General features: G+C 53.1%; 1 protein-coding gene across 1 annotated transcript in view; it reads right to left on the reverse strand.

Moving 5' to 3' along the window:
- Positions 1–16,390, reverse strand: part of TBX5 (T-box transcription factor 5) — a gene marked incomplete at its 3' end in the record, with an annotated part of 39,604 nt that extends 23,214 nt beyond the window's left edge. The window contains exons 1-6 of the mRNA XM_083874064.1: positions 15,539–16,390; positions 12,686–12,861; positions 10,490–10,584; positions 7,790–7,909; positions 6,503–6,650; positions 4,378–4,530 (exon numbers count right to left, since the gene is read on the reverse strand). Of these exons, the coding sequence (XP_083730190.1) occupies positions 4,378–4,530; positions 6,503–6,650; positions 7,790–7,909; positions 10,490–10,584; positions 12,686–12,861; positions 15,539–15,578 (732 nt within the window). The 5' untranslated portion in view covers positions 15,579–16,390. The remainder of the gene's footprint in view (positions 1–4,377; positions 4,531–6,502; positions 6,651–7,789; positions 7,910–10,489; positions 10,585–12,685; positions 12,862–15,538) is intronic.
- Positions 16,391–16,598: the final 208 nt, after the last annotated feature.

Here is a 16,598-nt window from a genome sequence, read left to right on the forward strand (position 1 = left end):
AAGGGGAGGAGAGGGGGGAGCTGCTGGCAGAGGGGAGAAGATGCTGGACCCAAAGGCAGTGAAGGAAATGAGAGGGCCCGGGAGGCTGTTGGAGGTTCTGGGGTGAGACAGAGGGGCTCATTGAGGAGGCTGCTGGCTGACACAGGGATGAGGGATGGGAAGGGAGACCTGGCACAGTGTTGTGGGAGAAGGAGATGGGTCTGCAGGGAGGAAGGACACTGGGTCCAGAGGGTGTCTTTGCCAGGCTTGAGGAGAGGGGCTGCTTTGAGCACCAGGGGCTCAAGGCTGGCAGGGAGCAGGGACAGGACTGGGGACAGAAGGAGACAAGGCTGCTTTGGCCACAGCTATGAAGGGCACAAGACACCTCTGGAAGGAATCACTGTCCCACCAAGGCCTGGAACAGCAGCAAGGATCTGAGGGCAGAGATGCGAGGAGACCCAGAGAGGGTTGGGGAGAGAGAGGCTCAGTGCCATCCTCAGGTGCCCCAGGGCTGCACAGAAGCCAGCAGGTGTGGCAATGAACAGGAGCTACTTGGTCTCACCTTGCCTAACCCCAGGGAGCACTCGGGGACCCCTCTTTGGGGAAGCCCTGGGTGAGGACAGGGGCTGTCCCCTCTTGCCAGTGAGAGGGAGAAACAGAGGGACAATGACCCCAGGCAGGGCAGGGAGAGCCTGGGGGGCTGCACAGAGGAATCCTATGAGATACCAGCCAGGTCACCAGGCTGGTGGCCACTGGAGTAGTGGAGGTGGCCACCTACAACCTAAGACAAAGAGAATGGAGCCCTCAGGAGAAGAGAGAGCCCAAGGAACAACCCCAAGCCCAAGGACCTGGGCACCTCCAGCCCTCAAACACAGTGAGAAGAAGCCACATGCTCAGAGGGGACGGGCAGCTCTCCAGGATTCCCCAGAATGCAGCAGCAGCTGAGTCACTAGCATGATTTTAGCACTGGGTCTTTTCAGGGAAAAGATGAGCCTTTCTATCCAGAGATTCCACCAGATATCTGGGAGTGAATCCAGTCTTCAGCCATGCCCTACCCTGCTCCTCTGCTTCACACAACATTTCTGGGTGCCTGTAGCATCCCACCTGGGGCTAACATTTCCTTAAAAGAATTTTGGCTCCCAGGAATGTTAAATAACTTAGGATGAGGGGGGGGGGGGGGGGGGGGGGGGGAAAGTCAGCATAAAACCAGATATCCTGAGGGGGGGAACCAATATAAAGCCCAAGTGCAGCTAAGGGGGGAAAGTAGGTTGTAAAAATTAATGAGAATAATTGTTGTGAATTCTTGCTTTTGAAAGAACCCTCGCAAGGGCAGAACCTTAATTATTTCTGTCTATTAGGTTCATTTCCTGGTCCAAAGCAGAGAGCTTGTACCTAATAAATACAAGCCAGTAACACAATGCTTTAAGCTACAGGAAAATGGTGCTTGACTGCAGGGGAAGTTAATATTTAGGAATCAACCTGATTGCAAGCACCCATTGTGTAAATGGCGAGGAAATGAAATGTGCCTGTGACCTTTTTTAACACCTCGATATTTCTGGGGTGTTTTCAAGAGTAGCAGAGAGGGGGGAGGTGACCAATGGAGCTGCTGACAACCACCCTGAAAACTTCACCAAAACTCTCTTCATACCTTAAGCCTCTTTTTGGGGAGTAGGGCTGGGGAGAAGGAGATCCCAGGGTGCTTAAATATCTTTTCAGGCTGTCTGAAATATCAGGGGAAATAAGCACTAGTCTTACATTGAGATTGCAGCTGTGCTCTTGGAATAAATTGACCTATCTGGGAGCAGGCAGGTATTGCTATAAGCTGTGTAAGCACGGACTCAAATGCATTTTGGGGTGAGTCACACAATTAATTCTGTAACAGAATTCAGCTCTTGAAACCTAAACCCCGTGTAGGGGTGAGTTTGTGTGTGTAGAATACATGGGTGTATAAAACTCCATGCAAAATGTGTCAGAGGCTGGGTGGGGTGGATAGGAAAGATTGCATGAGGGATGAGCCACACGTGAGGGGTGAAGGTGAGAGAGAAAAATGGGGAAAAATCAGCAGTGCACAGACATAAAGAGCTGGGGATGCCCCACACATGGGGGGTTGCCAGCCTTTATGGCAGGGGGAAATGCAGCCTGTGCTGCAAGAGGAAAATCTGGTTTTCCAAGCAACCTCTCAGCTGTGAAAGCTAAGCTCGGGTTTCTGCTGGTGGAAAGGACCCCAACTCAGTCTCACCTACTTCAACTGGAGGATATTTCTCCTCAGCATTTGCATCAACCCCAATATCACTCCCCATCTGCACTGGGGTGAGCCACAAATTTTATTCCCTCCCCTGCAGGGAGATGCCATTTGGGGAAGATCATCCCCTGGTTTATTTTTACGACTCTATCTTTCTCAATTGAGATTTTATCTCAGGGCTACGGCCGCTCTTCCTCCGTTCCCCCCCTGATTCCGAGCAGCACGGGGAGGAATGTGTGTGTGTGTCAGGGGGCAGAGGGATGTCAGAGCCTGTAAAACGTGTCAGGGGTGTGTAAAATGTGTCCTGGTGGGTGCAAATGTCTGCTGGGCTGGGAGTGTGCATGTCTGTGGGGATTCCTGCCCCTGGCAGATGCGCAGATGTCGTTTCTTATCACACAGATGTTGCTGATTTGCAATCGAATATTCCTGCTCCTCCTAGCATGGCACTTTTCCCAAACTACTGTACTTACATGTTCCTGCTTTGCTTTCGTTTTATTTGCATGATCATTTCTTTCCCTATAAAACAGCCCTGTTTTTTCTCTTCAAAGGAGAGCAGTTCCATTCACGTGTTTTCTCCTTGGGAAATGCCTTTAAAGCAGGCAGTGTGTCCTGTTTTATTAACTCCCACTTCTATTAATATTATATTCTTTCTCCAAATCCATCAGGCAGAAGTTAAACTTGATTTTATAGCATCCACAGCGGAGTTATAATTTAAGGCATAATTTGGCAAGGGCTCAATTTGGATTCAGTTTGCCTGTCCCGGCCGTGCCAGCAGCTCCTATTTTAAAGGGCAGGGAAGTATTTTCCTTTCTCCCTGGTTATGGTGGAACACTCTTTCTTCTCCAGCCCAGCTCTGCTCTCTGCATCTCGCTGGCCAGCTGATGGAGGGAGGAAATGCAATCGTTTCACACAGGTTTAGGAACCTGCATTTCCAGGAAAGCATCCAGGATTTCTTTAGGGTGCGAAATGCCTTTTCTCTGTTTGAGAAACTATTATTCTACCGGGTACTAACGACCCATCCTACCTGCCCGTGAGTACAGGTTTACAGCAAGTGCTTTTTATGTGATTGAGAGGAATTTGTGTTTTGAAATTGAGTTTTCATGGGGCTGTGCCCTGGAGAGGGTCCGTGGGCAGTGGCAAGGGACAGTTGGTGAAAGAACATCCCTGATTCATCTGTGGAGAACCACCTCGACCCTCAGCCTTCCTCCTCCTTCTACCCTGCCGGGTGGGAAAGCCCAAAACCCATCAGAGAAGGAGCGGGAGCAGCAACAGCCTGCCAATAAATCCCTTATTCCACCCAACCCTTTTCTATTCCAGCAGAACACAAACCCATCCCGTTATTTTCGGGGATTTTTTGTTTGCCTGAGGCTCCCTTTCCTGCCCGGGCCTCCCGCCTGCCGGGCCCGCAGCCCCCCGTGGGCAGCCGGGTTATCAGCGCCCGCCTCGGAGGGGAGCGCCCGGCTCCCTCCTCCAGATTAGGAGCCTTTGACCCGCGGGGAGCGGGGGGAAGATAAAGCAAACTTCCTCGGTTGGTCGTCTCCATGTGAGCAAAGCGTCCTGGTGAGCTCATTCCCCCCCTCCCCGGCTCGCCCCGAGACGCCTTTGGATGCTTTGTGCGGCCAGGAATAACAGAGGGGATGGGATTCGGGATGGGAGGAGAGGAAAGGGGAAGGGAGGAAGAAAAAGGGCAAGGGAGGGGAAAGGAAAAGGGCAGAGAGGGGAAAGGACAAGGGGACAAGGAGGAGAGAAAGGGGAAGAGAAAAGAGAAGGAAGGAAAGGGAAAGGACAAGAAGAAAGGACGAGGGGACAAGGAGAGGAAAAAGAAGGGGACAAGGAGAAGAAAGGAAAGGAAAAGGACGGGGAGAGGAGAGGAGAGGACAAGAAGAAAAGGAGAAAAGAAAGGAGGCAAGGAGAAGAAAAGGAAGGGGGAAAGGAAGAAAAGGGGAAACGAGGGGGAAAGGAGGAGGAAACGAGAAGGAAGGAAAAGAAAAGAAGGAAGAAAAGAAAAAGGAGAAGGAAGGAAAGAAAAAGGGGAAAGAAAAAGGAGTGAAAGAAGAAGCAGGGAGGGAAGAGGGGCCGAGGCCCCGAGGAGAGCAGCGGGAAGGGGGAAGGAGCGGGATGCGGTTTGCCGGGCAGGGGCCGGCCCAGCCCCTCACCTTGTGGTTCTGGTAGGAGGTGACGGCGATGAAGGCGGTCTCCGGGAAGACGTGGGTGCAGAAGGCCGTGTTCTTGGAGCCGAAGCCGTTGTTCTCGTCCGCTTTCACGATGTGGAGCCGGGGCTGGTACTTGTGCATGGAGTTCAGGATGATCTGGGCAGGGGGAGAAGGAGAAGGAATGGAGGGGGCACAGCACGGCGCAATCCCCCTTCCCAAGGGAGGGGAAGGGCAGAGACCAGCAGGAACACACTGCCCCTTCCCCAAAATTTTCGCCCATTTCAGGACTCCCTTCGAAGGGCAGATTGAGGTGCTGGGGTAGAGAACGGATCTCTCCAGAAACCAAAAAATCCGGGAGCCCAGCAGGGCTGTCAGAGGTGGTTCTTCACCTGCTGCCCCCTCCCCACACAAATCCCTGAGGGGCCAGAGCTGCTACCCCAACTCATGGAGGGAGCTTCTCCCCATTTTCGTGGGGCAAAATGAGGGGCCCCAGCATCTCAACACCCCCACTCCATCCCAGGGGGGCAAAGAGTGAAGAGAGGGCGAGGGAGGAGAGCTGGCTGGATTTGGGGATTTAGGAACATCCCTCCCGCAGAGGACGGGAAGGAGAGGCCGGTGGCGGGGCCGGGAGGGGCTCAGGCGCTGTGCTGCAGATAAAAAGCGGGCAGTGCCCTGCTCGGTACCGGGTTAATCTCGGCGGAGGATGGGGGGCGGCGGGGGGGCCCGATAATGACTGCCGGACCCTGGCGACAGGGAGACTCAGCGCGTCCCGCCGCCGCCTCCCCCGTCCCGGAGGTTTAAGCAAATTGCTTTGACATCCAGGAAAGTCGTAGACATCAACGGTGAACGATCTAATGGTTTTTAATTTCATTACAGCGACTCTAATTGAGAGGCTCCTGGCGCAGCTCCTCCTCTGAAGTCCCTCATTGTCCCCTCAGCGTCTTGAGTTTGTTTAGAGGGACTTTTTCCCCAGAGCCGCCTGTTCCCAGCGGGGATGCCTGGCCCCTTCCCCCGGGCCGGATCCCCCCCCTTCTCCCCAAAAGCGCCCCGGGGCTAAGAGGGGTTTCCCCCGGCTCCGCTGCTCCCCTCCCTCTTCCTTTCAGGAGAGGCCCTGATCCCTGGGAAGAAGCCCTCGCAAACTCCTTTGCCACCAGCTCAGGGTAGAATTAAAACAAAATTCGAATTATTATTAAAAAAAAAAAAAATAGGAAATCAATCTCAGCAAATGGAAGTGCAAAGGAGAGCTTGGAAAAGGATGCTCAGCATTGGGGTGGGCTGGGGACTCTGCTGGCTCCTCTCCCCTAAACCCTCTCACTTCTTGGCTACGAGGATTAAGTGGCACAAAAATTATCATTAAAAACCGAAGAAGAAAAAAAAAAAAACCCAGCTTGGAAAAAATGAAACTGAAGTGTTGAAACGAGACTGGAGAAAAAGCCGCTCTTGGAAAGTGCTGGCAGGATCTAGATTCACATATTCGTTCAATTATATATATATTTATATAAAATATATATATATTATTCCTACATGCACACATATATTTGCTCAGAGGAACTCGCATCTTTGGAGACCTTCGAAGGAGGGCTGTTCCTGGCTGCAGAATTCACACAAATTTTCACGGCCTCACGAGTCTCGCAAAGACCTTTTTAATGCCCGAGAACTTCTAGCGGGACTTAAAACTTTCTAATTGTCTTTAATTATTGTTCCTTTTTTTTTTTTTTTTTTTTTTTTTTTTTTTTTTTTTTTTTTTTTTTTTTTTTTTTTCCCTGATCGACGAATCCACACCGGTTTAGGTCCCATTTCCTCCGCTAATTCTGCCTGATTGATTATACCTGTTAGGCAAATTCCCGGCGGCAGCGGGCGGGTTTAAACGATGCGATTAAAATCAGGTACCAAATACTCAGCCAAGCCCAGGAGAGTTTCACCCACTCGCCAACTCCAGGCCCAGAGGTCTGTAATCAATTCCCACGAAACAACCTCGATTTAAGGTTTATGTTTCTATCTTTGGGGGGTCCTCAGTGAAAATAACACTCCAGCAGCCCTGGATTTGCGGGTGGGTGACACTGGCATCACTTCGGTGTGGTGGGGGACACCCCCCGCGCGGTGCCCTTGTCCCAGCCCCGGCACTTACATGTCCGAAGGGATCGAGGTGGTTGTTGGTGAGTTTGAGCTTCTGGAAGGAAACCAGCTGCCTCATCCAGTGGGCGCCGGTGGCGGGGGAATCGGGGTGCACGTACAGCCTGCCAGGCATGGCCGGCTCCGCCTTGCCTGTCACCGACCTGCGTGGGGACACGGGGCTGAGATCCGGCTGCTGGGGACGGCCCGGGGGCTCCTGCTGCCCATCCGTGCCCTCCCGGGGGCTCCTGCTGCCGTTCTGTCCCTTCCCGGGTTCCTCCCGTGGGCTCCTGCTGCCCGTTCATGCCTTCCTGGGCTCCTACTCCCCGTCCTTCCCTTCTTGGGTTCCTGTTCCCCGTCCCATCCATCCCCTCCCGTGGGTTCCTACTCCCCGTCCTTCCCTTCCTGGGTTCCTACTCCCCGTCCATCCCTTCCGTGGGCACCTGCTCCCCGTCCATCCCTTCCGTGGGCTCCTCCCGTGGGCTCCTCCCGTGGGCTCCTGCTCCCCATCCATCCCTTCCTGGGTTCCTACTCCCCGTCTATCTCTTCCTGGGCTCCTGCTCCCCATCCATCCCTTCCTGGGTTCCTACTCCCCGTCCATCCCCTCCCGTGGGCTCCTGCTCCCGGTCCATCCCTTCCTGGGCTCCTGCTGCCCGTCCATCCTTTCCTGGGTTCCTCCTCCCCATTCATCCCCTCCGTGGGCTCCTCCCGTGGGCTCCTGCTCCCCGTCTATCTCTTCCTGGGCTCCTGCTCCCTGTCCATCCCTCCCGTGAGTTTCTGCTCCCGGTCCATCCCGTCCCGCGGGTCCCTCCCACTCAGATGCCCCGTGCCTGGGGAGAAAAGGAGAAAAGGCATTTCCAGCACCACTGGCTCGAGGAATTACTGAGCTCTTTGGCACCTTTCCCGTCCGAGATGGCTCCCACCGCTTGCCCGTTTAACCCCATCCTTCCCCCTTTCCCAAATTAACGGCCCTCGAGGCAGGAGCAAAGATCCAATCCTTAAAAATCTCCCTGCGTGGAGATATTCCCTTCCTTAACGTAATTAAACCATCAGCTCCACAACAGCAAATAATCTTATGGTCAAAAAGGATTCGTTAATTACCACAGATTTTCTGTGGGTTTTCCCTTTTTTTCTGGATGCATTTCTCCCCCAGGGGCTGTGGGAACATCTCACTAGGCTCAACTGCAGCCCAACATTTTTCACGGATAAAGAAGGACGAGCCCACTGAAGGGTTTCTCCCAGCCGGGCAGCTCAGAGGTGTGGTCCCTGTCCCCTCTGTCCCTCTGTCCCCACTCGCTCCTACCATTTATTATCGGCGAATTTGTATCTGTGGTCATCGGCCGGCACAATATCCATCAGCAGGATGTACTTCGTTTTGGGGTTGAGCCCGGTGACCTTCACTTTGTAACTGGGGAACATTCGCCTGTCGAAGTAACAAACACATCAATAAATAAACGTATAAAAGCAGTGGGAATTTGCCGAGGTGGTTTCGTGTGTGTGATCGAGGAGGAGACATTGAGGGGGAGTCGTTTAACAAAAGGGCAGCGCCACATTCCCAGATGGGTCTTCCCGAAGCCTTTGGGATGTGGGACAAGTTTGGGTGGTGCTGGGTCCCATCCGGGGCGAAGCGGGTGATTTATCAAAGCTAAATAGAGATTTCGAGGCTGGCGGGTTTGTTTATTCAGCTCCCCGCGTGTCTGCTCGTCTGTTCGTATTTTTACGAATTATTTCTTTCACCGAGGTTTTGGATCTCCTTTTTTTGGAACAAATCTGAGCGTGAGAACTTTTGGAAGCGATTTACTTCCCTCCCTCCATAAACCGCTGGAACAGGAGAGGAAATCTGCCAAAAAACCAAAGTTTTAAAATAAAAGTTATAATATAGATACTTCTATTAAAATTATTTTTATATATATTTCTATAAATGTATATGTTTATAGAAATACATTCTCATATATTACATATATAGAAATATAAACATTTTAAAATGCGTTTGTATGAACACCTCGAGGTTCTAGGGACAGATACGGAGGAAGAAACCCTGCACGCACTCAGGTGTAAGAGAAAAAATCCGTGACCAGCCGAGTGCTCAGCCCGAGACAGCAACAACCACACCTGACAAATCCTTAGAAACCCTCGCGTACACACGAGGCAGGGCCTTTTCGAAATATTTTCCATTACTGCAAGGCAGGCACTTAAACCGCTGCTGTTATTTTAGCTCGAGCTTTCCAAATATTTAAAAATAAAGCAGATGAAAATGGAGCCCTTGGACTTAAAACACGAATAAACAATTAAAAAAATTTCCAAAAATAAAAAAGAGCCCCACACCTCTAAAAATACCGCGCTCCTCTCCGAGGCTCGGGCTCTTATCGCTGCCCTGGGGCACCTGGGCTGGGCTTTAATTCCGTAAAAAAGTTAAAGGGGGAGGCGAAAAGCGCCCAACGAAGGGAGCGGGCGTTGAACTTTAAAGTTTTAAGGGAGAAGAAAGCGAATTCCGGCCGGAGATTTGTCTGTGTCTGCATCGAAAACACCTGAGCGGCAGAGCCGGGATTTCTCCAACGATACAGGCGGGCAGTGATATCGATAAGGAAACCCGGCCCGCAGCTCCCCTCGAGCCCCTGCCCTGTAAATGTCCATTTTATGGCTCTCCAGATGAGATCTCTGTCCACAGCGATTTTTGTTTGAAATTTCTGCAAGGTGGTTTCTGTCTCCCTTCGAGAGTTGGATTTTTTTTTTTTTCTTTTTTTTTTGTCCTTGTGAACTTTTTTTTTTTTTTTTTTTTTTTTTTTCGGGAGATCCCAACACAGACTCCATCCCCCCCACCTTTCATCCCACGTCCCCTTGGCCACAAACCCCTTTCAAACCCATTTCTGCAGCAGCGAGGTTCAAGGGGAAGGCGAGATCTCTCCGCTAAAACTTGATCCAACCAGCTCGTTATTTATATTTCCCCTCCTTCTCCAGGCAAATTTTGGAAGACCACAACAACAAAAAAAAATACCAGATGACAGAAATGAAAGTTTGCCTTGTTGATCGTGTCCCTGCGATCCAAAACTATTCCTACACGTGGAGGTTTTTCCCCCTTTTCTCCAAGGATTCTAATTAAAAATCACAACGAAAAATCCTCCCTCGGGCTGCCCCCGATTTGTTGATAGGACTGGAGAGACTCTTTTACTGCGCCTTGCTGGCCGCTCTTCAATTTAACAACCCTCCACCGCATTAATATCCAGGATAATGCTAAATCCCCTCGAAAACACCCGCGTCCACATATAAATATCTGCGGATCAGGTTTACACAGCCGCTCATGGAACCGATTAGAACCCCAATAAAGTTGGATTTTGCGAGGCCGCGTATTTTCCCGCACTCCCACGCAGATAAACACCCGCACAGAAACACAGCCACAGGATATTTATTTGCGGACTCATCTATCTCTGCATCTAAACAGCTTTGTTATCTCTCTATAAACAGTAGCTTAAGACCTCGTAGACTTTTAAAAGGGGTGACTTGGCTGGGCTGGGAATATTCGCCCCAGAGCGAGCAAAAAATAAATTAAAATCTCTGTAAAACGGCGTAAATTTTTTTTTGTGGGAGAGAGGAAAGCAGAAGACCCAAACTACTCCCATAATAATAATAATAATAATAATAATAATAATAATAATAATGGCCCACAGAGCTGCTCTAAACAAAGTTTGCTTTTTGGCCAAGTGGTTGCAACTCGCGCTGGCCTGGAAAGTTTCCAAAGGCCTGAAGTCAGAATTAATGATCCAACTGCTCTGGTGAAGAAAGAAGGCAGAAGGAACAATTTCTGCCGCGTCTCTCCGGGCAGGGAGAGCTCACACACACACACACACACACACACACACACACACACACACACACGAGCCTCGGACACGACACAAGTGACCGTCCCCGAGCCAGGGAGGTGCCCACTGCCCACCATCCCGGCAGGTGTGTCCCCCCCGTCCCCGCGAACACGGAGGGCACTGCGGACCCCCCCCCCTGCTCTTACCTCCCGGCCTTTGTTATGATCATCTCTGTGCCCACCTCGTGGAACTTCAGCCACAGCTCGCGTTCGTGCAAAAACACCTTGATGCCCTCCATGCCCTGCGGAGCAGAGAGGCACAGAGCGTCAGCCCCGAGAGCGGCGGGGACAGCCCCGAGACAGCGGGGACAGCCCTGAGAGCAACGGGGACAGCCCTGAGAGCAACGGGGACAGCCCCGAGACAGCGGGGACAGCCCTGAGAGCAACGGGGACAGCCCCGAAAGCGGCGGAGACAACCCCGAGAGCAGGAGAGACAGCCCTGAGAGCAGCAGGGACAGCCCCAGCAGAGCGGGGACAGCCCCAGAGGAGCAGGGACAGCCCCAGCAGAGCGGGGACAGCCCCAGAGGAGCGGAGAGAGCCCCAGCAGAGCGGGGACAGCCCCAGAGGAGCGGGGACAGCCCCAGAGGAGCGGAGACAGCCCCAGCAGAGCGGGGACAGCCCCAGAGGAGCGGGGACAGCCCCAGAGGAGCGAGGACAGCCCCAGAGGAGCGGGGACAGCCCCAGAGGAGCGAGGACAGCCCCAGAGGAGCGGAGACAGCCCCAGAGGAGAGGAGACAGCCCCAGAGGAGCGGGGACAGCCCCAGAGGAGCGGGGACAGCCCCAGAGGAGCGGAGACAGCCCCAGAGGAGAGGAGACAGCCCCAGCAGAGCGGGGACAGCCCCAGAGGAGCGGAGACAGCCCCAGAGGAGAGGAGACAGCCCCAGCAGAGCGGGGACAGCCCCAGAGGAGCGGGGACAGCCCCAGAGGAGCGGGGACAGCCCCAGCAGAGCGGGGACAGCCCCAGAGGAGCGGGGACAGCCCCAGAGGAGCGGGGACAGCCCCAGCAGAGCGGCCGGGCTCCTCAGGGCCCCGCCGGAGAGCTCGCAGGGGACAGGCCGGGCTCTGCGGGCCGGAGCTCAGGGCATTCCCGGGAAAAGCCTGCCCCAGAGGCGGCCGGGGCGGGGTTCCAGGCCGGAGAGCGGTGATGCTGCCCAGGGCAGGCCTGGAGCGGGCTCCTGGAGGCGATGGGAGGGATCCCCAAGAGACGGCTCCAACCGCATCCTCCCAGAGAAATCCCCCAGAGCTCCGGCCCTGCAGCTCCCAGAGCCAACTGGAGGAGATTTACGCCCTCCCACGAGTGATTTAACTCCCCTGGCTGCTCTCTACAGGCCAGAGAGGCGTGGGGTGTCCCCTGCTCCCCTCACCCCCCGATTTTCCCTTCCCCATCCAAGAGCTGCGAGCCCTGCGCTTGGGGCAGATGCCACCGTGGGGACAGCACGTCCCTCCACCCGGCCTAGGGGCACGGGGGACACCCCCAGGCCAACCCAGCCCTTCTCCCCCTCACTAAAAACGCCCTGTCAGATTTGGGGGGTCGCTTTGCAAACACCCCCGGTTGGTCCCGAGCCCCCGGTGCCCGCCCTGGCCCTGCCGAGCCCTCCCCGCACCCCGTGGGGACATCGGGGGGGACCTGCCAGGGGACAAGTGTGGGGGGACCCCACAGAGGGCGGGGATGGCGGTGAGAAATCCCCTCTCCCCGCATTTCTTCCACTCCCAGCGCTGCCCGAGCCGCCTCCCAGCGCCCAGCCCGGGGAGAAGGCGAGGGATGGCCCGGAGCTCCCGCACGGAGCCCACGCGTGTCCAGAGCCGGGGGACACCCCGAGGGACACCCCGAGGGACACCCCGAGCTCCCCGTGTCCCCCTCAGGGTGTGACAGCCGCTGCCACCCCCGAGTGCCCGCTGGGGCTGTGGCCGTGCCCTCTGGGTGTCCAAGGGGCGCACGTAGGTGTGGAAATGTATAAAATATATACAATTATCTCTATATAAAGGTTATATATATACACACACCCACTCCGGGGATGCTCTCCCGTGCATTTCCCCGCTCAGGAGCGGACACCCGTGGGTTTGGGGTGCCGCTGCAGGGCAGGTTCCCCTCGCTGTTACCTCGGCTCCCGTCCCTCCACATCCCCAAAACCCTCAGGGGCACATCCCCGTGAGCCGCTTCAGCTCTTGAGCATCACCTTAAACAACACTTTAAAGCAGGACGGGGCCCACTGGCCAGGTGAGGCTTTGCCCTTGCGTGGGGCCTAAAACAACCAGGAAAAAAAAAACACAAAAACGTGGAGAAAAGGGAGGAAAAACCCGAATAAACCAACGACGGGCTGGGAGGAGAGGAGCGCCGCTTACCTGCTGGGTGAAGGCCGCTTGGGGCGAGGTGGGCGACTTGCTGGTGGCCCCCAGCTGCGCGTCCTGCTTGGCCTCAGCCTGGAGCTCCTTGGCCTCGGGCTCGGCCGGTGTGCCGGGCAGCCCGAAGCCTTCCTCGCCATCCGCCATGTTACGAGCTTCCTTCGCCGAGTCCCCCGCTGCAGGCACACGTCGGGAGAGAGCAGAGATAGGAGACGCTCGAGTCAAATGCTGGTGGTTAATAAAATATCGATATTTACAGAGCGGGGCGGCTGCGAGCCCGGCGCAGCGCGGTGCCCATCCCGCCACCCGCTTCCAGCTGCCCCGGGGAGGAGAGCGAGGCCCTTTAACTTTGAGAGAGGGAGAAATAAAGAGTTTTATTTATTATCGCAGCCCGCAAGGGATGATAGGATTTTGGGGGGGGCTGGGGGGGGGGGGGGTGGGAGGGAGGGGAAGGGGGAGGCGGTATTATTGAATGCATCTTTTGGAAAAAGGTAAACAGCGCGTTTTTAGGGCTGCCCGGCGGTACACGGGGAGCCGGGCACCCCACAGGGGCTGCGGGACCCGCAGATCGTGGCACAAAGGGTTTTGGAGGTCGAGGAATCCACCTCCGATTCCTTCGGGTTTAAAGTCCCAACTTTCCTCCCAGGGAAGTGGGAGTTTTCACCCCGCTCCAGTTTCCAGCAGAAAAACACCACTGACACACGAGGCCGCTTCTAGCACCCAATTCCTGAGGAAACCTCAACTTCTTGCACCTCTTATTAAAAAAAAATGAAACATTTAAAAAGCCTGTTCTTCTCTTAACCCGGGAGTTTCGAGCAGGAAAACACCACTGACACACGAGGCCGCTTCTAGCACCCAATTCCCGAGGAAAACTCAACTTCTTGCACCTCTTATTAAAAAAAAATGAAAAATTAAAAAGCCTGTTCTTCTCTTAACCCGGGCAGTTACAAGGGAAGCAAAGGATGAAGGAGAAGATTAAAATATAAAAGTGCAAATAAATCAACGGGACAAACGCTGTGCGAGGTGACAGGAATTCGGGACGGAATTGAGGCCGGAGTGAACTGGGCCGTAACATTTAGGATGAAACTGCACCAGCAGAGAAAACGAGCTCAAAATTTACGTGGTTTATATCTGATGCGAGCAACCGCAGTGAATTTTAAAAGCTTTATTTGGAGTTGGCTTTAAAGGCTCTATCAGGAATGGTAAAACTTTCATAGCAACATTAAAAAAAAAAAAAAAAAAAAAAAAAAAAAAACAACCAAAATATAAAGGCAATTGAATTATCTGTTAGGATTTTGTTGTTCGTAAGGAGTTCAGAGTTTCAGCTACTTTTAAAAAATAATTCCTGCATGTTGCAAAGAAGGGGATTCCGTTTTGAAAGGCCAACCATATGGAGGCAATATTGGGTATAAACACACGGGAATGTTTTTAAAGGAGTTCCGAGAATGTTTTTAAATGAGTTCTGAGAACGTTTTTAAATTAGTTCTTCACCCCTTTCAAACGGTATTTGAAAGCTGTTAAAAATCGAGCAGAGAGAGCGAAAAAAGGAGACAATTGTCCTCAAGAAACGAAGGAAAATTGTGAGTGGGAAGGAGAGGGGGGGAAATGCCGGTCCCCGCTGGTGGTGGGTGAGGCACACATGGACGGGTTTATAATTGAAAAGTACAAAAGGCGAGGGGAGTGCAGGTCCGCATCTCTGGAGCTGCAGCTCCGTGCGCAGGCACGGCCCGTGCCCCATCCCTCCCTCCCTCCCTCCCTCCCTCCTTCCCTCCCTTCCCTCCCTTCCCAAAGGTTCTTTTCCCGGCCGCAGAGCCGAGGGCGAAGCCAAAGCGCGGGGAGTGCGCGGGGCGCTGCGGGAGCGGGGCCGGGCCCAGCCCGTGGGGGCACAGCCTCAGCTCCAGGGACCATTTAAGGCTTTTCTTTTCCCCTCCTCCTCCTCCTTCTCTCTCTCTCTCTTTTTTTTTTTTTTTTTTTTTTTTTTTTTTTTTTTTTTTTTTTTTTTTTTTTTCTTTTTTCCCTGGACTGTTGTGGTGTCTTGTTTGTTTGGGTTTTTTGTTTTGTTTTGTTTTGTTTTGTTTTTTCCTTGGGAAGTGCCGCTTATGCATTTTTTAATCGATTTCCCTCCAGCTTGGAGCTACGATTCCCCCAAAGGTGGCAAGGTTAGGAGGTAGAGCGAGGGAAAATAATAATAAAAACCCCCTAAACTGTGTTTATTAAAACAAAGAGGGACCCAGCCATGGCAGCGCAGCCCAGCCCAGAGAAGTCTCCTCGATACATAATTAAGCAGATATAAAAATAACCATTATTTTAAAAACGAGGGTGCGACAACAAAAAAAAAAAATACCCCCACAACTAAGAGCATTTGGCGATCCGTGCCTTCTAATTTCTTTCTCTCTCTCTCTTTTTTTTTTTTTTTTTTTTTTTTTTTTTTTTTTTTTTTTTTCCTTAAAAGAGCTTCTGAGAAGAAATGGAGCTTGACAGAACCAGGCCGCGGTGGCTGGATGGAAAATGCATCTCGCTTTGCTAAAGTAACGCCGAGTGGGTTTGCGGGAGGAAAAAAAAAACGCCACAGGGGGAGAAGGAAGGGAGGAAAATATAAAATAAAATAAAATAAAATAAAATAAAATAAAATAAAATAAAATAAAATAAAAATAAGATCCCCACCCTCTGCTTTTGTCCCGGCCCCCCAGCCCCGCAGAGCCTCGCTGGGCAGAGCTCAGGCTCCCCTTGCCCCGCTCCCCGCGGCTCCCGAGGCCTCGCAGCTCCCGCGGCTCCCGGAGCTCGTTCCCGCACCGCACACACACACACAGGACAGACCCCGACGGACAGACAGGGCAATGGAAGAGCCGTTACCTTGCTCGGTGAATTCCATGCAATCAATGCATCTCCACATATATAAAATGTGTGGGGTCTATTTTCCCCCGTTTGCCATGGAAATCACAATGGGATCAGGCTTCTCGTGTGCATATTTCCTTTTTATTTATTTATATTTGCGGATCAGCATGTGAAAACCCAGCCTGGAAGGAAAAAAATCTATCCAATGCAAGCCTGCTTCTCTCTCTGTCTCTCTCTCCTGCTCTCTCCAAACACTTCCAGGTTGTCAGACGCACTAGACAGGATCTTGAGACCAAGATAAAGCCCCTACTCCCACCCTTTTCTCAGCCTGATCTGAGGCAGTTCTCCCCAGCCCACTCTCGCTGCTGCCCACCTAAAAATAATATTAAAAAAATTAAAATCTTAATTAAAAAAAAAAAAAAAAAAAGCGAGAGGGCGAAAGAGAGGAAAAAGAAAACAGCACCCTCTTGGAAAGGAAAAAAAAAGAAAAAAACCGAAGCAGAAGAAAAAAAGGTTTCAGGCGGCTGGTAAAGGCCCGCTCCTCCGGGCAGGTTCGCGGCGCTGCCGCCGAGCGCGGGGCCGGGCGCGCGGCGCGGAGGAGCCGAGCGGAGCGCGGAGGTGACGTGGGCTCGTCCAGCTCCGTTCGCCAAGTGCCGGGACCCACTGTCCAACCAGCTGGGATCCTGCTCCGGAGAGACTCCCTCTCCCACAGCCCTCCCTCCCGCCCCCTCCCCCCCAAAGCTCCTTTTCCAGCCTATTTTTCTGGCCGGCAAACAAGAACAAGGCACAAAGACAATCATCAAACTCCCCAGCAACCCTCCCCCTCTCCTTTACCTCCTTCCCCGCTCCCTCCCTCTTTCCCTCCTTCCCTCCCTCCCTCCTCCATCCATCTCTCCCAACCAAAGAGAAGATTCAGCGGCTGGGAATATCCTGCCCCCCCTTCCGAAATAAATCGCTGGCTCCTCTAAGTTCGCACCACCCCCAGTTCCCCGCTCCGGCCCTCAAAGGCAGCCCAGAGGTGTGGATTTAAACCCAGCTCTAAATCCGCTGCTGCTCACACTGAGGCCTTTTATTGAGG

The sequence above is a fragment of the Zosterops lateralis genome (genome assembly GCF_965231275.1).
Source record: "Zosterops lateralis genome assembly, chromosome: 17".
Taxonomy (NCBI): domain Eukaryota; kingdom Metazoa; phylum Chordata; class Aves; order Passeriformes; family Zosteropidae; genus Zosterops; species Zosterops lateralis.